The sequence below is a fragment of the Zophobas morio genome, unplaced genomic scaffold (genome assembly GCF_036711695.1).
Source record: "Zophobas morio isolate AGI-343-1 ecotype UQ-CSIRO unplaced genomic scaffold, CSIRO_AGI_Zmor_V1 ptg000029l, whole genome shotgun sequence".
In the NCBI taxonomy this organism is placed as follows: Eukaryota; Metazoa; Arthropoda; class Insecta; order Coleoptera; family Tenebrionidae; genus Zophobas; species Zophobas morio.
This window is the reverse complement of record NW_026972134.1, coordinates 2,003,676-2,029,206: the sequence shown is the minus strand read 5'-3', so window position 1 is coordinate 2,029,206 and position 25,531 is coordinate 2,003,676. Positions and strand designations below refer to the sequence as shown.

The 25,531-nt window shown below is 32.8% G+C and overlaps 1 protein-coding gene and 1 long non-coding RNA gene across 5 annotated transcripts; one reads left to right on the top strand and one right to left on the bottom strand.

Annotated features, from left to right (window-relative positions):
* Positions 1-1,817: 1,817 nt before the first annotated feature.
* Positions 1,818-12,232, bottom strand: LOC135137226 (uncharacterized). 3 transcript variants are annotated; one of them, XM_064066830.1, is made up of 6 exons: positions 12,194-12,232; positions 7,350-8,160; positions 3,125-3,387; positions 2,470-2,824; positions 2,183-2,415; positions 1,818-2,124 (listed from the first exon to the last, which is right to left on the bottom strand). In XM_064066830.1, exons 2-6 carry the CDS (start codon positions 8,158-8,160, stop codon positions 2,014-2,016), a joined length of 1,773 nt encoding a protein of 590 aa, XP_063922900.1. In that variant the 5' UTR covers positions 12,194-12,232; the 3' UTR covers positions 1,818-2,013. The 3 variants fall into 3 exon arrangements, with proteins under 3 accessions (XP_063922900.1, XP_063922901.1, XP_063922902.1); XM_064066831.1 differs by lacking the exon at positions 12,194-12,232 and adding an exon at positions 12,056-12,183; XM_064066832.1 differs by lacking the exon at positions 12,194-12,232 and adding an exon at positions 11,154-11,365.
* Positions 12,200-24,902, top strand: LOC135137228 (uncharacterized). Of its 2 annotated transcripts, XR_010281784.1 has the most exons (3): positions 12,200-12,360; positions 23,793-23,952; positions 24,609-24,902. It is a non-coding gene; the product is annotated as an uncharacterized LOC135137228 (long non-coding RNA). The 2 variants fall into 2 exon arrangements; XR_010281785.1 differs by lacking the exon at positions 23,793-23,952.
* Positions 24,903-25,531: the final 629 nt, after the last annotated feature.

The following is a 25,531-nucleotide window of genomic DNA, read 5'->3' as shown; positions in this document are numbered from 1 at the left end:
AAATCGAGAAAGATTAGTGAGTGACGTTGGAAATGGTTGGAAACCATAAAAACGCTACGTGAAAGTAATAATTAATAAACCAATCATTTACTTTGATGAAACATGGTACGACAGACATGATACACAATTAAGAAAGGTTGGGTGGACAACAGCAGTAACTGTTGTAAATGTTCCATGGTCAAGAAGACAGAGAATAATTATTATTCTCTACGCTGGTCCCGAAATGGTTAGGTGAATAATGTTTTCTTTTTATCAGTTAAATATGTAAAAGATTACAAAGTCAACTATCACGACGAGATGTCTGGGGAAGTATTCTTCAAGTGGTGTCGCGAATCACTTATACCAAATTCACCTTGTGAGAGTGTGATAGTTATAGATAAGGCGAGCTATCATTCGGTACAAATTAATAAAATTCCAAACAGTATTTCCCGTAAAGATGAAATTATGAATTTCCAAGACGATAATGATTTATACTTCGAACCAAGGTACACAAAAAAGCAATTCTTGGAGGTTCTACGTACCAGAGAGTATGAAAAACATTATGAAGTTGATGAAGAAGCCAAAAAACATGGACATGGATTGCGAATTTAATCCGATGGATGCGACGAAATAATCTAAATCCAAAATTTAGTACTGCAACGGTTGGTATTATTAAAGAACAAATCGAAACAATCTCCGAGGAAGAATGGGCTAATTGTGTTCGACTGAAGTTACAGACCAGTTCATAAAATTCATATATTTCTAGCACAACTTTACAAATAACTTTTGTCCACTTATAAATGAAACAACGCTTCATGTGTCTGTACGTAAGTGAAGAAAAGTGTTGCGGCCCCGGTGGGAATACAACCACACGTTTCTTCTTGTCGGGTGGGTGCCCTGACCACTAGACTACAACGCGGCTTATCTTTCTTCGCTTACTGCTACCTATTATTGTGTCGCCACAGAAATCTTCATTAAAATAAGCCTATTTGAAGGTAACGACTTTCATCCTTCATCATACTAGTTATATCCTTGCTTAGTTTTTTGATAAATGCAAACCTTGGACCAAGTCATTAATTCCTCACTGTTCGACAGTTCCTCAAGTAATCTTTATCGTTTGGATGTATATCATTTCGTTCTTCTTTCAATACCTACGTTTGGATACGTTGGTACTTGAACAAACGAGGTAGTGGAACTGGGATAGAAAATCTTATTTTTAGCAGAAAGTAAGTACAAAGAATCTAGTACACCACCGTAAGTTGCAGTCCTTCGTATGATATGTTTGTTAGCCACTAATCATTAAACTGCAAACGGTATAGTGCTGGCAAATAGAAGTCGCAGATCTAACTTTTAATACTGTAATAGGATTACCATAAAACTATGAACTTCGGTTAAATAATGTTGATTACCCTTCCATTTATGAATAAATGTATGCACAGGAGCGAGTTGAAGATGGGTTAAGCGAAGAAGCATTGATAATAGGGTCAAACCACGTACAAAGAAAATAGTGAAAGGGTAAATATTATGTAACGGAAGTTCATACTTCTATGGTAATCCTATTGCGGTTTTGAGTTAGGGCTGCCAGTTCTGATTGCCAGGGCTATACAGCAGTGGGTTTACCATTGAAATGGCACCTTTAACGTAATAGACTACAGAGGCTTATACAAAGGCCTTCCAAATATTATAAATTAGTAGACTTGTACAGGTTATGTTCGAAAAATAAGTTGTTTGAATTAAAATCTGTATGAACAAATATTTTTACTTTAAACGTATACTTTGTTTCTTTGTTTTGTTACAGTAATGACTGGGTTAATTTTGACCATAAAATAAAAAAAATAGCAAAAGAAAACTTTTTAATCGAACAATAATACAAAAATACAAAACACATGTACGAGTACCCTTTGTGAAATAACACAAGTGACTATATGTATATGCAAAAACATTTCTGGTACTCGTTGAAATCTATAATTTTATACTTATAATTAAAAACTTACAAGTTGTATATGATAAATAACAGATATCTTTAAAAAATATCTATGTGTTAGTAATATGCAAATCCTCCAACATAATGACATGGTGGTAGTTTTTGTCAACGGTAATCAAACGTCCATCGCTGTTAACTTTTAAGCCGCAGCAACGAGAAACCTACGAAAAATTTTTAACTCACCTTCAATGCACAATTGCAATCAATTAGTTTACTTACTTTAATATATGGGCATCGAAATTCAGTCACGTATGTACCGTTCTTCGTATAAACGGCAACATGAAAGAAATTACCATGGGAATCTCCAATGAAAACATTTCCTTGAGGAGATACATCTATTCCATTAGGGAACATTGTAGTATGTTTACTTGCAAATTTTCGCAAAAGGTTTCCTTCATCGTCTATTACCACCACGCAATGAGCTTTAAAATCACATATGTAAAATTCTTTCCCTAAATACAGACAATCAATTTAAGAGGTTACTTTAAGTCGGTGTTCACGCATACCGACGATAGTGAGATCCGAAGGCTCCTGCATGAACGAAGTACAATCAATAGATCTCAGAAAATCGTTCTGTCCAATTATAAAAACAGTTGGTGTTACGCTGTTAACAACAACAATGTCTTCGTTCGATGTCACTGCAATACCGGCTACAATATCAACATATTGGATATAAATTTTTTTAACAAATTTTCCAGTGTCTGTGAAAATTTGCATTCGGGATCGTTCATAACCACGATCACAAACTACGTAACGTCGCTGTGTTGGCAAAAACGCAACTTTGCGGGGGTGCCAGAGGTAACCATCGTGACGACCAGCTACTCCAAATTGGAATTTGAAAGTACCAGTTTTGTCGAATATCTGCGTCCATTGAGAGAACATAGAAATTAAATTTAATACATTGCAAAAAATTAATCAAATTAGAAGCACTGTTATAAAGAGCCACTGAGTATCTATTAATGATTTATTTAATTCTCGTTACTATGGAAATTTGCAATTTAACACCCTTTGAATTTAACAAGTTTTTACAAAATCAACTGAGTTTACTATATTCATACAAAGAAATTATTATATAATAAAAAACAAGCTTCTAATTTGAAATTACAAAAAAAGATAATTGCCATGTCAAATATGTGTCAATATTCGCGTTCGCAGTTTTACCTGTATTCGGTGGTTGCTGCTATCAGCAACAACAATATCTTCGTCTAAGCCTACACAGAATCCGTGTGGAGAATTAAACATACCCGAACGGTTTCCTTTTTGCCCGAACGTTTTATGAATTTGCATAGTGTTTACGTAATTTGTGTAAGAGGAACTATCGGGATCGGTGGTTGATAGAGAAAGGTCGGGGTTAACATGACAATCCAAGTTGCTAGGTTCGGAGGCAACAAAGGGTATGTTAAAGGACTCGAAAGGAAATACATCTACAAGCAGAAGGAATATTTAGAACAATTAGTACAGCAGCGTTTACAACGTTAGGTATGTACAGGGCTGAAATGCGTAGAATATTTCAATATAGTGTATCTTTACAATATCCATAATTCGGAAATATTGAAAAAAAGGGCACAGAGAAGTGAATGCACAACAGTTGCACGACAAAAAAGTTTGTCTCCGGCGACTTTTGCTTGTTATTAATCCAAAAATAATGTATTTGTTATTAATTTAATTGATTCGGTTGAATGGTCTCATACTCAAACATAGAGCTGATCGTCTCCGTTTTCGAATTTAACCCTAAGTGGAAGAACTAAATATATACATATCGTAGAAACTGTCAATGTTAACTCTACAACGAATTACTTAATTTTATTAGTACATATATGTATAGTATCTTGAACGTACTCGTACAGTTATGGTACTACAAATGTGTATGTTATTGATGCGTAAACGTGCGATGCTACACTCGATCTAGTCACTTCCCTCAAATAATGAATATTACAATTTTTAGCTTTAATCAAGTACTTCAATAGTACTCAAGTACTACAATTTTATACTGCCTAAATTAAATAAAATGAAATTTAAAAGTCAAACCAGGACCACACGCACCTACCTACAAAATCTATCTATAGCGAACTAAATCAACATGAAAATCGCACGTATATGCGGCAATAACAAAAACACAGTAATAGAAAACAGCACGCGTCATGCTACATTGCGAACATAGTTATTCTTATTTTCAAATCGACTTTTAATGAAAAGAGTTCTATTCCCTTTCTCTTTTTGTTAGTTGCTATTAACATACAATAGAGTTAAACTCAGGTATTAACTATTAATTTTTGCTTTTAATTTTACTACTTACAGCAAATACTCCAGACGTCTTATACCTTTTGATCACTTATTACTAGACAGCGGATTTCGTCGGGCTACATCACGATTATAGTTGGGGACGTGCATCGCCGGGAATCAGCAGCGGATGATAATCAGTGAATTTAATCACTTATTCCATAAATACAATTAAAGGAAATTTAATTCGTAAAACAGCTAAGTAAATGAGGACGGGAATTAACAGTAGATTACAACGAAGAAGCGTTACTCTATTCTAAAATTAACGAAGTGCAGCCCGTAGCTGCACTGAATTCTCATCCCGCACGAGCCGTACCAAGTTTGACCTTCCTGGACCCGACGGTCATCCGGTGTAAAAATTTAAACAAACAGAGCCAACTCCGCCACAAAAGCGTAAAAACTGCTGCCAAACCTGACTAATATATTATCTTTTTTATTTGGAGTTTGTTGGTTAACTTCAATGTAGTATGCAGGTGACATATTTGTCACGGTGTCGTCACATCCCCCTGATCCCAAACTTGAAACCTTAGTACCAAATTTGTTAATTCAATCAAAATTACAATCATTGTTTATTCGATTGCTTACACAACCAAATAAAATGTTTACTTAAATTCTTAGTAAGACTTATATCCTGGCAAGGGATTATAAATCACTGCAGCAACAGCCAGTGGGTCGGTTTAAAAACACAATGTCTTAACTCAACAATTTTCAGTGTTTTAAATATGCTGCAATTTTAAAGATAACAAATTAAAATATTTTTACGCATTTCAGTGATATACTGTACAACACAAGAAGTCTAAAAATGATTAACAATAGTGGGGATGATTTTAAGCATATTAAGTTTTTGGAATAATGTGTTATATCATACAAAATTATAAGAAAGAACTCTTAATCAGTTTTATTTTATAAAAAGTCCCCCCTGTTTTGCTGCACTTTGCTCCAAAATCTGTTTTTTTTTTACATCCACGCTACTCCCAAATACAGATCTGATTTTTTCATTTCTTCTATTCGTAATACTATTTAGCTTTCTAGCTTATCTTAGGGCCATTTTTTTTCTTGTTATGTTCACAGATGTTGTATTACACTGTATTCCCATTTTCAGTATTTATTTCTGTAGAGAATAAGTTTTTGAAAGATGTCGTTACTTTTTTCGTTCTTTGTGTTAGATACTAGTTGGTTATATTTCTTCATTTTCCATAAGAATTTTTTTGGGTAAATTTTCTTACGTTTTAGATAATCTTGCCAAGTACGAAGACCGTTTTAGCAACAGTTCATTGCAAATTAGAAACTTTAACTTATCGATTCTAGCAACTCTTGTTTAGCTTATTTAGATATTAAATTTTATGGTTCATTAACCTGCTTATACTTATTATCAATAGTTGGGGATATAAGTGAACTTTTTGTAGACAGTACAGCACTTTAAGCATCGCAAAATCACAAATATCAGTACTTTTAACATCCTATGAGCTGTACAGTACTATACATATTATAAAACACATGTGTAGTCACCATCACTCAATAAATTACTTGGGTATGTAACCCTCTTTGGTAAGTTCACTAGCCTGTGGTTCTCTATTCTAGTCTAGTTCAGTGTTCGGAGATCATTACGTCTCCACTGTTTTTTCCCTTCGAAACACGTGGTTAAGTAATTCCACTGTTACTTTCGTAATAAAGAATTTAACACATCTAACAGTTTATGTAATACAAATGTTAATAAAAAAGTAAATATAATCAATCAAACGATCGTTTTCGCCAATAAGCAGAATTATTACTTTTACAAAAACATCTAGCGCCTACACGTCACTTGAAATTCGATAACCTGGACATAACAAAATACGTATCAGAACTTTCATCAAAAGATGTTGTGTCTTGGATATACAATATGTTGCTGAAGTGCTGATAAAAGCGGAGACCAAATTATGCGTCATTTAGACGTTTTGTTTACGCCGTTGCCATTGAAACCGTGCGTCTAGTCGCTGTATTTAGCTGGAATCGGGTCCTGGTCGAACAGTGACCACTACGAGTAACTTAGTTGCGGGTTTTCATTCTCATTCTGCGCGAGTGAAATTGTTCGATTTTAAATAAAAAGAATGAATTCAGTTGAATATTTAATAAAAAATCGTCCTTTGTCTTACGACGGTAAAATTTTAGTGAAAAATTTATTAAGAAAAAAAGTGTTCATGAGAAAACGAGAGACTTTCATATATATTTTAATAGGCATAACAAGCGTGGTAAAGTTGTTTTGTTTTATGTGTCTCCTCAGTAACGATTTAAATCCAAAAGTATGTGGACTTACTTTTCTTGGATGTATTTTTGTATTTATTTCCGTCTATTAGTTGGTAATAACAGCCTGTTTTATTCATATATCATATTTAACTCATCATCAATGAAATTGTGTCTCCCCATTTCAAAAGGGCAGCCACTGCAGCTACTCAGAAGTAATTTCTTCCTTTAGTGTTTTCCCGTCTGTGACTGGACTTCTCTCTCGTTGCAAGCCCTTCCTTTTAATGTCCTTTTTCAAAACACAAGATTATTCATCTTCAGCATAGTCCTGTTTGCAGACGACTTACCATTTATTTCATTAATATTTTCGTCTTTTTATGTTCGAAATGACTACATCTCATTTTTGAGAAATCAAAAATTGTATTGTTTTTCAGCTGTACATGCGTAATAGATCCTAGTCCATATATACAAGGCGTTTCCCCAATTCTTATCAATGTATAATATGGGAACTTTAGAGTTTTGCAGTTGAAATACAATTAACCTAAACGAGATCTGTTGTATTCAATCTTGAACATAAGACGTTTGATACGCTTTAAAGCTTATGCAATAGCATAATTTTGTTAATAAATTAGCCTAATAACTCTGTGGTTAGAACTTCCTTTTGTAAATAAAATTAAAATTACTCGTTCCGCATCCCAAAAAACGGATATCAAAACATTCCGACGGGACAAATTAAAATTTTCGTGGCAGTAAAAAAGAAGCCAAATATTTCAAGATCAACCCTCGTATTCTGATTTTCGACCAGTAAGCGCAGTTTGCATTGTGAGCGGTAAAATAGTGACTTGAAACTTTAGAGACAAGAAAAAAAAATGCGTATACCTACCGTTATTTATATTCAAAGCTCCGCTCTCATCACTGGATTGTCCTTCGAAGCTAGAGTTAAATTGTTGAGTCCCCGGAACGGAGAAATTATTGTCGAAAAAATCAAATTGCCATTGAGTCGACGAAAAAGTGAAGGAATTATTAGCAGATTCGTCGGTGTAAAACCTTGAAAAATCAAATCCAGAGGCACTGTCATTGTCTTCAAGTAACAGCTTCAAATCAGACAGTTTCACAAGCATGTCGCGAATCATATTATCGATTTTTTTTCTGTGTGAAATAAAAATATCAAAGAGAAAGTTATATTCATTGTCCAGAATGTTAACGGTCTGATCTCTGTGATTTTTTAAAACTTGCTCAAATTCTCGAAAAAGATTATCGACGTGACTGAGAGTCTCCAAGCGACGTCTTCCTATTAATTTCGCAGATCTGCTCAACTCATACGACATTTTCAACAACGTATTGACATATTTAGTGCCTTCTGAAAATTGAGTTTGTAATGCTGCACGCATATTGGCCATCGGATTATCAAAAAGTGATGACGTTGATTCTTCTTCTCCATTTTGAAGAATTTTCGCTAGATGTTCGACGTTGCTGACGTTGGCCAGATTGATGATTCGATGGAAATTAAAGCGTACCATGATTTCGTGAAAAAAATGACATCTCTCACAAAGATAGCGTTTGCACGAGGTGCAGTAAGATTTTGATATTTCTCTTCGACTGCACATAGTGCAGCATGGAACCGTAAAGGTTGAGATGGAACCTGCAGTGTCATTTGATTGCTGAGAATCAGATGAATCTTGAACACTCGACATCTACGGAGAAAAAGTAGAAAAATATGATTAGAAAAATTAGGATGATTATTTTATTGACAGGCATTCTACAAGTCTCATACAAACGATATACAACAACTTAAATAAACATTATATTAAAGGTGTAATAACTTAATAAGCGTAACGAGTTTCTTCTTAGAAAATAGATGTGGCAACATTGGGAAAAAAACGTACAATTAGACAATACGGGGCCTCTTACAAGTATCAAACAACAACCATTCATTGCAATCACTGTTAAATACATTAATAATAATAATTAAATATGTTGTTGCAAAACTACACAAAACATATGTAAGGCCAATCCTGGAGTATTCTAATTTAGTGTGGTATCCAATTTTAGTTAGGGATAGTGATCTGTTAGAAGGCGTTCAGAGGCGTATGACTCGATTACCTTATGGCATTTTGCGACCATCGTATGAACAGAGACTCGTAATCATGAAATGCCCTGCATTGGGTCAAAGAAGAACAAGAGGAGACGCCATTGCAACATTTATTGCACTCATATTAAATGTTCCTCCGACGAACAGCATGTTTACTTTGAATTCTGATGTGCGTACTAGAGGTCATCAGTTCAAGCTCCAGAAAGAAGCGTTTCGCACCAGAACCCGACAGTTTTTCTTCTCGAACCGTATTTTCGACACATGGAACTCTCTCCCATTACAAGTAGTGTGCAGCCCAAGTGTACTTAGTTTCAAGAAAAATTTTGATCATTTTATGAATATGTAAACTATTTCAATTGTAATATTTGTATTTGTTGAATTTAATAAAGTTAAGAACTATTGTTGCTCACGCGGGCATAACAGAGTGTGAGCTCTCTGCTCGAGCGTGCAATAATAATAATAATAATAATAATAATAATGTATGAATGTAATTAGGTTTATACTCCAAGTTTTTGTCCCAATTAAAAAAAAATGTCCAAATTTATTTAGACACAAATTCTCTCGCCCTTGCACAGCATGCCCACTTTTTTTCGAAAAATTATCATATTTCATTTTGAGAAAGTAGTCTGTGAAATACTGTTAAACAAGTACAGCTTCAAAAAATGAAAGAATCTGATATTAGGACTTTTATTTTTTATGGTAACCCTCATGAAGTTAAAAACTTGAGGTGGATTCATAAACCACAAGTTTAGCATTGTTATTTAAAAAAAATATATATATACAGTATGTCCCCGGATTGAGTTCACAAGAGGAAAAAAAAAATGTATTTTCTATTTTACAAAAAAACGACATTGGATAACATTTCTTGCTTAATTCAAAACGAATAAATCTGCAATTAAACTTTTAATATTATCAGGCTGTATCCTTAAAATCGAAAAAAACTAAAAGTAACGAAGAACTTAGAAATATGAAAAAAATAATTTACATTAGAATACAGACCAGGAATATTGAAGTTTTAATTGCAGATATGTTCGTTTTGAATTAAACAAAAAATGTTATTCCTGTAATTTTACCATTTCAGTTAGAATGCACAAAGATATGGCTGTGTTGTTTTTGTATTAATTTGATAAAATTCCATTTGACAACAATGTTTGCCTGATATAAAGCGAAGGTGGATTTCAGTCACCATCGTTACTAAGAAACTAAAAAGTAAGCTGGAGGTATTCACCCATTAGATATGTGCTGTGTTGCCAATTTTACTTTTATAAAATTACGTTTTTTTCGTAATCTACATTATAAAAAAAATTTTTATTATTTTTTTGGGACTCCCGAAACCCCCGTATATAAAGTACTGAAGAGTTAATCCGCCATTTTCCAAACACGCGGTATATATAGCCTGTACTACGCAAAATTTTTCGGTGACGTCGTCAAATTGTTGGTGGGGATGATAAGTCAAATTTTGGTTATCGTTTTACCATCTACAGGATTTTCTAAAATACCAATAAAACTTGATGGAAATCAGTCTAATACTTTCAAAAATTATGTGTCTAATGGGTCTAATGAAATCCACATAAACGAGGGATGGAAACAGGAAACCTATTATTACATATAGCGGGCTCCAGAAAAAACAGAAATGGAATTTTTGTACAATGTAAGATGTACTTGTCCCATACTTGTCAATTTAACAAATCTGTTAAATATTTGTCAACAAAATTTGTGACACAAAATTTTTGCAGTCATTATTGTTCTAACCTGTTTCAGAATAGTCCCGTTTAAACTAGAAAAATTCACACAGTAATCTGTCATGCTAACTTTGACAGTTCCCGTTCTTTCTGGAGCCAACTGTACCCCGGGAGGAGACGCGAAGGAAACAAAAACTTACTCTCGGGAAGTAAAAATCAAAAGAAAATCAGGGTTTTATTTTGTTGGCAATATTATATTATCAGTGTTCAATTTATTTTGATGTAAATTGTATTTAAAAATTAGGTAATATGAATTTTCATAATTTGAAAGAAAAAAAAGAATGATTAAAATCAAATAATTGGTGCAGGAATATGATCGCTTCATTTGAAAGATACTATCTTAATAGATACCTCAATAATTTCAGGTAGTTTCCACACCAACAATTTGTTAAATTTGTCAATTAAAACAATTTTGACCTCTTTTTTAACTGTAAACGAATAATTTCTTTGTGCACGAGAATATTAAATTTTATTTTGCAATTGTAATCCTAGTAGATGCTTAACAACAAAACGTAATCCAATTTGCAGGGATTCTGAAATTAACATAAACAGATTAATTGTAACTTTTGTAACGTCACTAACCCACTTCAGTCACTAATCCTTTCTACCAGCTTGTTTAGTTTCAGTTAAAAAGAAAGTAATTTTAATAAAACTACCAAAATAACAAACATTAAAAACAAACAAAGCAAAAATACACCAAAAAAAAAACGAATTTGTTGCAGTGGTCATCATACAAAATTTGCTACACGTCAAACATACTCTCTGAAGAAGATAATTGCATACTTTCGAAACATCACCAATTCAACCATCCTTCAGAACCCGTCATCGTGTTGATCACTTAAATAAAACTTACTTTGGTAAAGCAAGAAGTTCGAATGTTAGCATTTCATAAAACGAATACAGCATCACCCGGAAACCATCATCGTTTAGGAACCCCATAGCACCTATATGAAAAACATGTGGTCCAACTTGCCGCGACCTTTTCGTTTTGTACGCAAATCCTATACCTATACAAAAATGACGTTTCGATGACATGCTTCACTTGGAATGGCTGGTGCGACACAAAATAAGCGTTGACAAAATTATTTCTTAAAAAATGTAGTAAAACTTAATGCCAGAAATAACACTGACACTTTTTGTTAAATTTCCGTTATTTTTAGTTGTTGAACCAAAACTTTCAAATATCTTCATTCTTCAGTAACTAATATTGTGTAAAATTTTCTTAAAACGAATAACCGTGGCCACATTCTGCTTTCCGGTTATTTAAAAATTTACGAACGATTTATGCATTTTATAAAACCGAAAATGCGACCATAACAAGGCGGAAACATATTTATGACCACAGTCATGGTAAGAAATCACTACAGAATTTTTGGCAAGTTTACGGCACTAATGGTTGTATCAAACCTTTTCGACGAAAATATTTTGCGAATAACGTTGATGAATTTCAACCACGTACCTAATTACCTACGTGTAGTTTTCAAAATTAAATCAGCCATATTGAACATACTCGCAATGAACAAGTAAAACATGCCACTAGTGACGTCATACCCCGATCATTGCCAACTTCGCAAATGTTAACACTGCATCCAAAAAGTAAAGTCTAGATTATAAATGTATAAAAGTGACGCAATTAATCATAAAAGCAGAATTTACAACACGTATAGATTATAGGATAAGCAATCAATCACTTAAACTGGTCAAGCGCAATCATCAAAGCCGACCCAGTCACCATGTTATTAAATGAAAACTTACCTTTGACTTTACCGACTTTAATTACATCTCCATGAATGACTGATAACAGAACGATTGATAGGTGCTTTAACTATGATTAATTATGTGATTAAAGCCGATAAAACACTACACAAAAACCTAAAATGAGGCAAAACTCACCGGGAACAGTGAACGCTAACGCACAGTAGGCACAGTAGGTGGTGGCGAATGACGAAAATGGTGTAGATGGCGCTTGCGCGGACGCGGCAAAATTTTAAATCTGACTGGTGTCGATTAAAATGGAATCTGAAAAGCATTTGAAAACATGTATGTCCTCTCAGTTGTAGGTAAGAAGTTAAAAAGTGCCGGTATTTATAAAACGACAAACTTATAAATAATATAAATAATAAAAAGAACACGGTTTTACGCTAGCATCAAAAACTAGGAAGTGTCTAGAGTAAATCTATCCACGTGGATTTAAAAAAAAAATGTTCGAAAGTTATTTCAACAGAATTTGGACTGCTAAAGTACAGGTAAAGGAGCATGCTATGCGTGTTTCAAGTGAGTTTTTCTGTAACAAAATTTTGTGGTGACGTTATCATTTTATCAAGGACACGCATATTAATTTGAATAGGTGCAGTGTAATACAAATAATAATAGGACTGATGTATATTCCAATTTTCGAAAAAAACGGGGTGAGCCATTCTTGATTTATTCATTTATTTGTTTGAGTCAACGTCAACGTGTACAAGTAATTCAAAAAAATTGGTCGAAGGTATTTCGACAGAACTTCCCTCGTCCCTGAAGTACAATGACACATATCCAGATTTTTCGAAAAATTATACAATTAGATTTTGCGAATTTTATTTTTTTATGAGAACCCCAAGCTAAAATAAAGATATGTATATATGTTAAAGTAAATGTAAAGAAGCGTGATCCGCGTATTTCTCAAATGAGTTATTCCTTTAGAGAATTTTTTCATAATGTCATCAACATTTTGCAAGAACATGGATAGGTGCTGAGTAAAACTAATATACGAGTACTGTATTCCCAAATTTTCAGGAATATGGAGTTCCTGATTTAATCAATAAAACAAATTGAGTAATTCATTAATTCTTTTTAATCACCCTGTATAACTAATTCTAAAAAATAAGAATACAGTCATAAATCACAAGTATAAACTCATCATATTGTGCACATTTTCGACAGGATTTATTCGACAAAATTTTGAGATGACGTCATCAATTTTTGGGAGGAGATAAATAGCTATATTTTGATTACAAATTTACCATACTTATGATAACTTTAAACAGTCTGCAAGATTTCAAAGCATTCGGTCTACAGTTTCTGATTTAAACAACAAAATAAATTGACTTATTCATTAATTTTACTTCCCGAGCGTAAGCTATAAGGAAGTATTGTAATCGAGTCCAAAGGACGAATGGTTACTTTCACAATTTTCTTTACGTGTTATGTCTAGAGTTGTAAAAAACGGTTTTTAATAAAGTCTGTTTGTTTTTATATTTTAAAGAACGTTTTTTTTTGTTTTTTACGTTTTTTTTTTTGTTCTTTATAAGTTTACAAAGTTCTAATTGACCCATCCATAAATACAAACCCTTCTTTTGAAAATTGTACCAATTTTAATAAGAATAGTTAAAATTGCCATTGGAAAAAGCAAAAATATTTTCATTTTATAATGGCGCCATCTGTTAATAGCCTATAGAAAAAAAATATTTTAATAAATAAATACACACGTTTTGTCAATGTGATTTTACTTTGTAGTTTTTCTAACTGCTTGATCTGAAACATATTTGTCATCAAATCAGGATGAAATGCACTGATGCTGCAGCCGCATGCGCAATGATAATAATAGTTCACAATAAATATATGTATAATATATATTAGTTGTATTACAAATAGACGATGACTTATTTATTAGAAAAAAAAAACAAAAATTCATAAAAACTTACGGGAATAAAAGAAAGAAAAAAAAAGGAAAGGCACTTGAACTTGTCAGTCTTTACAGTCCTTACTAGTCATTACTTTACTCTTTCATTATCGACTTATACGTGACAATGTTAGGCAGTTCTAATTTTTCTACAACCCAAGAACGGACGCATCAACCAGCCTGTCAACGGGAGCTATTTATTATTATTAATAATAGATAAAAAAAAAATGTTTGATAATTTATATCAGTTTTTTAAATTGTTCAAAAAACAACAAAACTTATCCTATGTTTAAAAACAAAAAAAAAAAACGTGGTTTAAAAACAAAAAAAACAAACGGTTTTTTTCCATTCACATTACTAGTTACTTATGCGATGACGTGACTCCAAAATTGTACATACTAAATAGGTATTATATTTTATAAAATAACATACTGCTACACATGTAGTTTATGAAGCCGTGCTGATTTTTTATGCGACACATCCAGATTTTTGTAAAAAAAATCAAAGTGATATAACAACATTTTGCAGTTTAATTGTGGAACCGCAAAATCAAATGCTCTGAAATCTCGTGGACGTTTTAAAGTCATCGTAAGCATTTTAACCAAAATATGTTTGTTTATCCCCCAAATAAATCCTTTCTAAAATATGCAAAATGATTAGAAAATTAGCCTACAACAATCAGTCCGTTAGTTTAGAAGAAGATATTGATCTAATAAAAATCGACACAGACGCGGCTGACGGTAAACGGCAGACCGCAGACGGCAGATAGATAGACGGAAAATATTCTAGGGGTCATGAAACGATAAGGAAACATAAAAGTAGGCAGTCGCCCAATGGACTCGATTTAACTGCTTTCTTAGCTAACGCTGGGAAAGTAAAAATATAAATGCATTCATAAACTACAAATATAGATTCATAATATTTTATATACTGTAGATAGGATTTATTCAGCAAAATTTTGAAATGACATATTCAATTTTTTGGAAGTGGAAAAACGAAAAAATTTTAATTAACCTTACATCTTACACCTTACAATGCTTTCAAGATTTCGGAGCATTCGGTTTAATAGTTTCGAAGCTAAATTGCAAAATGTTATACAATTTTGATTTTTCTTTTCAAATATCTGAATGCATATAGTAAAAACTCAACGCGGATTGATAAACCGCAAGTGCAGGAATATTTTATTCTATAAAATTTAAATAGCAGGGGCGGCTCATGACTTGAAAAGTTGATGAGGCAAACACAAAACGCTCCAAAATATAAATAATGCAAGATTACTTAAATATTTTCTACTTAGTCAAATAAACAAATTTGTAAACTCATTTAACTGTCCACCAAGGACCAACGTGAAGGTGTAAGGAACTCTTGCAAGGAAAGGATGGGAATGATAGGACAAAAGGAAAGGGAAACGTGGTCAGAAAAAACTAATATAACTTCTAACAAAAACAAAATTAAAATAAACTTTAAAGAAAACATATAGAAAAAAATCAAATACAACATAAAATAAATTCAATTTATAACAAAAAACAAAACGAAAAAAATATAAAATATAAATACTCTGGATTTATTTAAAAAAAAATTTATAGAACAATTAACGATTTACTCAAATCTGGAACTGGCCCTTTTAATTCCTTAACTACATACAATTTATCATCATACGTGAGAGTAGAAAAAACAACTGCCATTGTCATTTAACGTTAGTAGAGAAAAATTCCGATTTACTCGTAATCTTAAATAACGATTACCGAAATCAAATTATGACAAGCACAAAGCACTAACGCGACACACGCAAACGTAGGCACTTTTACGAAAAAATTCTGGTACCGAAATTTTGAATGAAGTTATACACACAGGGATTTGTGGCAAAACAATCAACGGCCTAATTTTGAATATTTCTGCCAATGCAGACTGCATTGTAATCGCACGTTCTCCGCGCGCAAATATTGTTGTCCATCTCTTTTGCAAGCACGGAAATGAGGCTAGCCTCAATTTTGTCTTTTTTCAACTCATACCGCTTATGAGTGTATTGCAGGTTGCTTGCCTTTTAACGATATCATTTCTGGATGTGCTGTAGAGGCAAGCTTCGAGTCTGCCTCATTCGCGTCACAAAATACATGTTGTGTTGAGTGTTGAAGCGCGCTGTTTAATTAAGGGAGCAACGAGTACCCTACCGAGATAAAAATAAGAATATAATTTTCCATATTTGTTTGTAAAATTTTAGAAAAAAGACACAAATTATTGGCCGAAATGTGACGGTAAAAAATAATAAAAATCCTAAAAATGCCTAAAATTCATTGGTGAGGCACTGCCTCACCTGCCTCATAGGACAAGCCGCCCCTGTTAAATAGGCAGTAATATTTACCATTGTGTGACGAGCCGTCACTAAATTCGTTCACGAGAAAATTGTAACTAAAAAGACTAATAACAAACCCTCAAAACATAACTAGAAAATTTGCAAATCTTAATTAATTAACACGCATGTTCTAATCGGCATATAGTATCATTCAAATAGATAAACAAAATCAACCATCAATCCCCAAATGCAGGAACAAAATTCGCGTATTCGCAAATTGCGAATAACATTGCGCTTGCCAGACATTGCAAATAACTTGTACAAAATAATACGCCAGAAACATCGCCAATCGCAATTACTTTCATCTAAAATTGTATCCAAACTAAAACAGCTGCAAACAAAACCCAGACACATAAACAACCTCAGAAAAAACGCCCTTTTTAAAAATAGCTACAACAAGCTAACCACATGTAGCGATGACGACATGAAAAGCATGACGCAAGTTGAAAAAACCCGAAAATATACGACACACTAACCAATAAAAAACGTCAGTCGCGGAACCATAATTAAAAGCTAAACCCTATAACACAACGAAATAAAACCTAAAATCCCGTACCGAGTAATACACTAATCATGAAGAAATATAGTCCACTAAAGTCACGGTAGACAAGAATAATGAGTAAAAATCCCTATATAAGCAGTAGCGCCGAAAACGGTTTAAGAGAGTAGAAGTAGAAGTTTCCAGTTGCCGCCGAAGGCTCTGCCCAAACCGGTGTCGAGATTTTTATTAATTTTTGCTGAATTTTGAAGAAATCCGAACTTAGAAGAATTTGCTGAGCCCGAGAGGAAGATAGAAAAATTCTCAATGCTGCAGCTGTGTAAGTCTACCTTTTAGTCATTCTTAGTTTATCTTGCTTTCCGTTTTTTCGTCATGTGTTCTCGAGTTCGAATCGTACATGTGTAGCGTTTAATTTATGCGTTTTCTCCGTTACGTTGGGTGTGAACAGTTAGCGCCGGCACCGAAAGTAATCTTTAGTGCTTCCATATGTTCCCGTTTGCAGGTGGCACGTTTAGCCTTGCGTCGGTTCTTGATTATTGGGGAGGTTTTTTCGATAAATTACCGTTTGTTTTTATGATAATTATTCCAAATTTCTGTAAATTGCCGATTTAACTCTTTTGCTTGCGACATAAATATTTTATATGCGTTTTGGAGAGGATTTTTCTGATTTTTTACCATTTGCTTTTATAATAATAATTCCAATATCTCTTTAAATTTGCCGATTTAATTCTTTGCTTGCGACATGAATATTTTATGTGCGTTTTTGGGAAGTTCCCGAATTGAAACCTTTTAATCTAATTTTCTTGCTGTTGATTATTTTATATTGAATTTTTGCCGTTTAAATATGACTCCGTTCTCTGATTATTTTGCTATAGTATATGTTATGTTGCTATATTTCTCACATTATACTTTATTTTAATCGTCTCATTGTATTTTAGCGCATTTATGATACTAACGTCCCAATGTTTAACTGCATGTATAAATTATGACTGTATATTTTTACATGTATCCACCTGTCCTGTAACCATCAATTTTTCTCGTAAACGATTGTTGTGCTCGGCATATTTAGCTAATCGATGTATGTGAAAACTTATTTATCTCTCTTTTTACATGTTTATATTCATAAGTTGTCGTAGATTTAAGTGCATGATTTTTACCCGTTATTTTAGTTGTTCTCATGATTTAATTAATATATATATATAAATGCCCAATCGCAATTTATTTAAATAATTAAGTAATGATTCCATTTAGTAGTTAGTAGTTTATTTTTTTTGGTTATTTATCATGCTCGTAATATTAAGGTTGTTTAGAAGGTATCGCATTTAATTAAGGATTTACCGAATTAATTTTTAGAGTTTTTGCATGCTGATTTTTCTAGGATTAAGTTTATTAATTAAAAATGTGGGTTATGTTCATAGATTTTAAGAGTTTTAATAGTGGAATATAACTGCGTAGCGCTTTAGAAGATAGTTTTGCATGTTGTTTTGTTTTTTTGTGTTATGTGTGTGAATTTATTTTATGTATTATTTTTCTGTTGATTATTTACACATTTACTCGATTATTCTTTTGACATGCTTATAATGCTTTCTTTTAATATACGTATAAAAATGTTATATATGTTTAATTATTACCTCTTCCCCTACATGCAGTTTAGCTCTTCCATTTCCAAGGAAATGGGCCTACACCCAAATAAATAATTTTGTTAGTGTCCAAAAGCTCGGCCGCGGTCAAAACTATTTGGGCACGACAATTGTAAATTTTCAGATGACGTCATATGATTGTTCATGGGCTTTAGAAAAAATTTTGGTTAGCATTTTACCATCCACACGATATTCCTAATAACCTAATATAAATATAGAAATTCATACAAACGACAGACTTCAGACAGACAGACGACAGATAGATAGACGAGAGAAAGACGGAAATAGGAGACCTAATTTTTGTACTCAAGAAGTCATAAACGTCGAAAAAACATGGAAGTAGCCATTCGTGAGATGGATCCTATTTTGGCTTACGCTCGCGAAATGAAAACATGAATCCATTGATAAGCCACACGTACCTATAAATTCATAATATTTTGCATATTTTAGGTTGTATTTATTCGTAGACATTTTGAAATGTCGTCATTAGGTTTCTGGAAGGGGATGAACGGATAGTTTTTGATTAACGATTTACTATGCTTACGATGACTCTAAAGCTTTTACAAGATTTCAAAGCATTCAATTTTGCAGTTTCAAAGTTAAATTGTACAATGTTCTTATAGATTTTTTTTTTCACAAATCTAAATGCCTAGAGTAAAAAAAACTCAAGATGTATTCATAAACCACAAGTGCAGGAGTATCATTTATAAAACTTAAAAATAAAAATCAAAATTTTGTAACAGTTTCAATTTAACTTTGAAACCGCAAAACCGAATGCTCTGAAATCTTACACACGTTTTATGGTTATCGTAAGTAAGTCATCAATCAATATTTATAAGTTCATCCCCTTTCAAAAAAAGTTCATGACGCCATCTGAAAATTTTACCCACTAACTCTGAAATATGAGTAATATTAAGAGTCTATGCTTGTGATTTATCAATGCATGCATATTTTTTAGAATTTGCATGCAAAATTTAATGAATAAAGCTACATATTTTATTGCCCGTCCCATTTTCCTGAAAATTTGATAATACAGTACTATCATTTCATTACACTGCACGTATTCAAATTAATATGATTGTACATGTCCTTGCTAAAACGTTGAAGACGTCATAAAAAAGTTTTTGCACTGGTAAACTCACTTGAAACATATGCATTTGCATACAAATATTTTAATAAATTAATCATGCTTAAAATTCGCCTCCGATAGTGTATGCTTCTCAAAGGGTCATACAACTTTGATCTGCAAGTTTTTTAAGATTAAGATATTGAGAACCGCGCTTAGTGACTTAACCCATATACACATAAGTATTTAGGTATTTAACTTAATCACTGCTAATTATAGATAACTAGATGTATCCACTTATAATCTAGGTATAAATACATACAATAAAACAAATGTAACTGTTTTTTTGAAAATGTGTTCAAATGGGTAGTATTTGTCAAATTTGACACAAACCAAATTAATTGAATAACTTCTAATTATATTAAGTAAGTATGTTTGTTGTATTTGATACGTAAACCAATTTGACTTAATATTATACTAAATAATGAATTAGTCAAAACCTTGGTTGCCACATTTCTCAGAAATATGAATGCATTGTACACCACAAGTAAAGGGTGTTCAACTGAAAAATCACTCAGACTAGGCGTTGGAATGTCATTTGACACAAATTACATGTCTATTCTTATAACGGCGTCACAAAATTTTGTTAGCAAAAATTCACTTGAAATATACGCATAGCATTGTTTTTATTCTCGAGCGTAAGACTTAGAAAAGCATAGAGTTAGAGAGAACTATAAAAAACAGAAACGTAAACATTAAGCTAGGTTAAAAGAACCGGGCTAAGTTGTGTGCCCCTATGACAGCATTATGAATAAAATGTGGCTGAGCAGAGAGTTGTTGGGGCTTTCCTGGGTCTCACAACCAATTCCATATTTATCGGTTATCAACATATGATTGGTTGAGAGACAGCATAGGCAAAATATGGTGCACATTAAAGGTGTGCGATAAATGCACTCAGTGATTATTTCACTGAGATTCGTTTCTCACTGTTGGTGACCGTGACTGCCATCGGTAAGTAACGATGACTATGATTTTCCTTTCCCACAACAGTTTCATTTTCATCTTTTTTACTTTTAGGATCAGGTACCGGTTACCGGCTATAATTACCTACTTTTTCATTCATTCAGCCAATAACTTAGTAAATGATCCTCAATGGAGAATATTTAATGCGATAGGTATTCAATCGCTTTTTTCATAATACACAATTCCTTGTCAGAAGCATAATCACCATTGCCATCTAAAATCACTGTGATTTAAAAAGAACAATCCCATGGATGACTAATCAATTGATGCTGATTATGATCATAGTGGGCGCTGTGACCTTGAAATATCAAAACTTTGACATAGGTATAGTCTTTGCCATTACTATTGAAACATTTCTATTGTTAATCGTAAATTGGGCAACGTTCATATTTAGACAATTTTCTAACTAAAAGCCGTTGTTAATCAACCGAAAGCTGTTACCAATTGCTAAATTTTAAGCAAAATCAACAGGCGGTGTTTCAATAGAAATGGTAAACATTGTTAAATGGCATGACGGATCGAGTGACCCCTCTCTTGAGAGTTTGTTTCATTTTACACATCATATCAAAATTTTATATTATATTAAAAAATTGTAATTATTATTAGTATTGTTAAATTTTTCTTGAAAGATTATATATGTATATAATGACAATTTTTAAATGTCGTTTCAGTGACTGAATCAAGAAAATCAAGATATGTCATTTAAAAACATTGACTTACCTTAATTTCTGCGAAAACATACCACAGTGGATGTATTTTGATTGGTATTAGTGTATCAAAACTCATAAAGTTATTACTACTAAAAAGTTGATAGATATCGCAAACTGGAACATGTTTTGATTTTAAAAGACGCTTCATACGACCGTAGTCACATCACGCAGACGGTGGAAATTCAAAGCAACTCTCTTTACAATAATCGTGTAATAGCTAAGGTTTAGTCTTCTATTAAAAATCAGTCTCGTCAAGTGCAATTGTATTTATTTTCTTAATACATTTTATACACTAGTTAATTACCAGTTAATTCAATTATTACTAAATATTTTATTTAATACATTTTTTTTTTTATTTTGGTGTACGACCGACTGTGCTAAAACTGGAATAAGATTTAGAGGTGAACTATTAGTTAGCAGTATTTTGTGATGCATTCCATTAGTTAACTCCCCCAACAACAAATTATAAACCATACAACACTTATAGTGTTAACAGCAAAATGCATTACCAAAGCCATGTCCGCTTTCAGGTTTTTTATCTGTAATATATTTATTAAAGCTGAACCTTCAAACACAAATTTCCTCCTAGTTTTCCAAAATTCTGTAATGTAAGACGTCAAATCTCAAAACAGTTATGTAATTTTAAATATAGCATTTTATGGTCAAAATTCTGAAATTTGGACTGCCATGAAGAAATGTTTTAGCACATTATACATAAAAAAACTATACGTTTTTAGCAGTTCCTAAACTCAGTAGATTTTAATCCTTTTTTCTGTCGAGCATAAACTCGTTGTTCTTGGAAATTTTTTAATTTAGTGGACTTTAAGCTTTCTTCCTTGTGTAAAGCTAGTTGCTTTAAAGCGAATTGTCCATATAATTATGACATGAGATGTACCTAAGAAAGACGGGGTTAAATACTCGACAAATACAAAAACAAAAAGCAAGAACGTAATTACGTGATTAAAACTTGGCGTTCCTCATCTGGATAAGAACTGAAACTACAGAATAAACGGTTTTACATATCTAAAAGAAAATATTTAAATGTTGCAAATGTTTTGCATGTTATGTACCGAAAGCCCTAAGGCATAATTAATAGCAATATTTTCACTAAATTTAATCTTAAAAGTCATCATGTGATTTGCAAGCATTATTAAGTAGATTTTTTTATTTTCTTCATTCCAGTTGTACCACTTCAAAGTGCAAAGTTCGTTAAAAGCCATAACTGACTAAAATAAAAAGCATTTTTTAAAACTTAAACTCTCAAAATTTGTAGGTGTACGTACCGAGTCTTCTAAATTTTGACCTACAATAATAACAAATATACCAACCAAAATGCCGGTAATAAATATTGGTATCATTTTCACATATAAAATAAAATTAGCTTCAATCTGCAATAAGTATATACATAGTTTCAGTTACAAAAAAATAATAGTGACTATTAGCTATTACTTACTGGTTATAATGTTGAAACTTACCGTCAGCAATAAAAACAACATACTTATAAATAGCAGTCCTCCAAACAAGGAATAACTTAAAATTAAGGGCCAGATTTTTCTAATGACAAAATTTCCATAACTAGAAATTTGTAATTAGTGCCTTTATATAAAGAAAAAATACTTACTTAATTAAATTATTTTGACGTAAAATGACAAACGTAAGATTGTCTTTAATCTGTTGTTGATGCTGCTCACATCTACAGATCGGGCTTTTACACAAAGCGTCAATTTTTCGAATACAATTCACTGTTACTTCTATTTGATATTTGATGTGATATGAACCATATATAAACTGACAAAAATTTGCTAGTCCAATATATCCATAACAAGCAGCGTTAACTGAAAAGATTACAGCGATTCGATTTTTCCAAGCAGGTAACATAAAATCTTTGATCAAACTATATATTAAATATAAATCTTCGTCCTTTTCACTGGGGACCATAACAACAAACCCACTCAAAATTCCCAAAAGTAAGAGAGAAGTTATAACAATGGTAATAATTTTTGATTCTTTTTTTATTTTTATTAACATTTCGTTTTTTTTATCTTTAGGTAGGTAAATTCTCATATCTTTTAACTTTTTGACACCGTCCATGCCTACGAACAAAATTCCGCAACAACTAACAGTCACCTAAAACGTTTTCCATCAAACACACTTTTGTATTGCTCTGATTAATTGTCGCAGTACACTTACAAACTATATTATGACACATGTAGGAGCATACTGAATAAAAAATTTGAAGTCAAACTTTTGCAAAAATAAATATACTTGTGCTAGTGTTATTAGCAAACTAATGTATATGGTTATCACCAATAAAATCTTAATCAGTGTGGTTTCAAATATGTCGAAACAAAGAAATCTGACGAATTTAAGGCAGTCGTCTAAAAATTTCTTGCAACATTATTATCATTTGATTATATCAAAACTTACTTTTGGGATAGTTACTAACTCCAAAATCGCAGCTAGTGTCATTTTTGTAATTGAGATTGTTTATTCGATTTTTCAAGATTTTTTGCATTGTGAAGATTAGGTAATATTTTTAGGTTTTTAAAAGGCAACCTCCACTCGTGAAGATTTCTCAAACTTAAGTGCCTAACAAATACCTACGTCATAAATTACTGGAAATATTCGTTCTTAATTAACTATAAGGCCACGTACTCAACAGTAATGTGATATAATTCCTGATACTTAATTACAACTAAGGTAGGTAGTTATTGTCGCACTGTAATACTAATTAACGTAAGCAGGGTACTATCACGGCCAAAAAAATGGAAACACCTAAATTGCTCATATCATCGATTTTTATTTAATTTTTCTTTTGCATTTGTTTATTTTGTGTCTGCTTTAGAATGAACTCCTCTGATTTTCTGATGTCTTTTACCATCAACGTGGCAGAGAAATTAAATAAAAATCGATGACATGAGCAGTTCAGGTGTTTCCATTTTTTTTTGGCCGTGACAGTACATGCAAATTTGATATTGAAATTAATAAGAACTTTATCGATAATTTAATGATTATATCTACCCATTTCCTTATTACCAGTTAAATCTTCTATCATGGTTCTCTCAAATCCATTGACATAAACCACTAGATTATACCAGTTATCACTGTTTAACTAACAACAGACAGTAACGTTGTGAATGAGTTAATATGCAATGCTCTCCGTTTTCGGTGAAAAAGGTAGAGTGTACCTTGGCATCAACCGGTGCGTTTTGCCCGTATTAACCGGAGGACATCCCGACATCCCCCAGGCATTAACCGGAGGATTACCGTCCCGACAGACCATCCCCCAGGTATCAACCGGGGGATCTCCCTTTCCGCCCTCCAGGTATTAACCGAAAGACTTCCCGACATTCCAGAGGTATCAACCGGGGAATATCCCATCCGGCACCAGGCAGTAACCGGAGGATTACCGTTCCGATCGACCATTCCCCAGGCATCAACCGGGGGATATACTTTTCCGCCCTCCAGGGATTAATCGGAGAACTCCCGTCCCAAGTGACCTTCCTCCAGGCATCAACCGGGGCATAACCGACACGACCTAGCGCCACTCGGCATTAATCACAACCGCCGTCCACCTTTTGTACGTGGAGCATATGCTTGCGTCCATGATTGCTGTGTATATTGTGTGTTGAATAAATATTTTCCTACCATTAGTGGTTTTCTGTGAAGTCCTGGAAGTTACCGTCTTCGACCGACTACCCCAGCACCGAAAAGGGAAAAAACCCGTTACAAGTTAAATCAATGATTTTTCGTATTTGAATTCAAGATGCCAAGTGAATTTGATCGATGTTCAGTCTCAAGTGGATGGAGAATTTAAATTTATCTCAGTTTATCGAGATCATAACCAAATTTGTATACCGTTAGAAGTTTTAAAACTAAACAAGCATCAGAACAACTTCTTGACATATTTTTATTATTTGGTGCCCCATCACCAACAATGGTATGACGTAATCTCCAACTTTTACAACAGTAAATGTTATTTAAATTTTATAACATAATATACTCCTCTATTTGTAGTTTTTATGAACCGGGTTTTTACGCCAGGCTTCTAGATTTTTGAAGAAAAAAATCAAAAATGTGTTACGACGTTTTACAGTTTAACTTTGAAATCGCAAAATCGAATGTTCTGAAATCTTACACACGTTTTATGGTTATTGTAACCACAGTAAATCATTAATCAATATTTAATAGTTCATAACGTCATCTTAAAATTTTACCGAATAAATCTGAAATATGCATAATACTGAGAGTCTATACCTGTGGTTTATCAATGCAGTCA